Source organism: Egretta garzetta, unplaced genomic scaffold (assembly GCF_000687185.1).
Source record: "Egretta garzetta isolate BGI_Z169 unplaced genomic scaffold, ASM68718v1 scaffold232, whole genome shotgun sequence".
Classification (NCBI taxonomy): Eukaryota; Metazoa; Chordata; class Aves; order Pelecaniformes; family Ardeidae; genus Egretta; species Egretta garzetta.
The window spans coordinates 743,082-743,518 of record NW_009258959.1 but is presented as its reverse complement, the minus strand read 5'-3'; the positions used below and the strand labels follow the sequence as shown (position 1 = coordinate 743,518).

At 61.8% G+C, this 437-nt stretch overlaps 1 protein-coding gene across 1 annotated transcript in view; it reads right to left on the bottom strand.

Annotated features, from left to right (window-relative positions):
- ARHGEF17 (Rho guanine nucleotide exchange factor 17) overlaps positions 1-437 on the bottom strand; it is a 46,717-nt gene that overhangs the window by 3,586 nt on the left and 42,694 nt on the right. The window contains exon 24 of the mRNA XM_035890180.1: positions 8-93. Coding sequence (XP_035746073.1) covers positions 8-93 — 86 coding nt within the window. The remainder of the gene's footprint in view (positions 1-7; positions 94-437) is intronic.

The window sequence follows — 437 nt, the reverse complement described above, 5'->3', positions numbered from 1 at the left end:
TGATCACCAGCAGCTTGGGTTTGGAGAGGGCGAGGGCGGGGGCGCGGGGGCGCGATGGGTCTCGTTTCTCCGCCTCGCTCGGCTTCTCGGCCCCTGCCAAGTGCAGAACCCCAGTGTGCTGTCAGCTGGCACCCCCTCACCAAGGGATGGTGCTCCCCCTGGTCCCCAGCAGCACCCCAGCAGCAGCATCCCACCAGTGTCATCCCAGCATCCCACCAGCAATCCCACCAGAGCAGCATCCTCCCAACATCTTCCTTCCACCAGCATCATCCTTCCACCAGCATCATCCTTCCACCAGCATCATCCCACCAACATCATCCCACCACCACCATCCCAGCATCCTCCCACCAGCATCATCCTCCCAGCATCATCCTCCCACCAGCATCATCCTCCCACCAGCATCATCATCCCACCAGCATCATCCTTCCACAAGCACC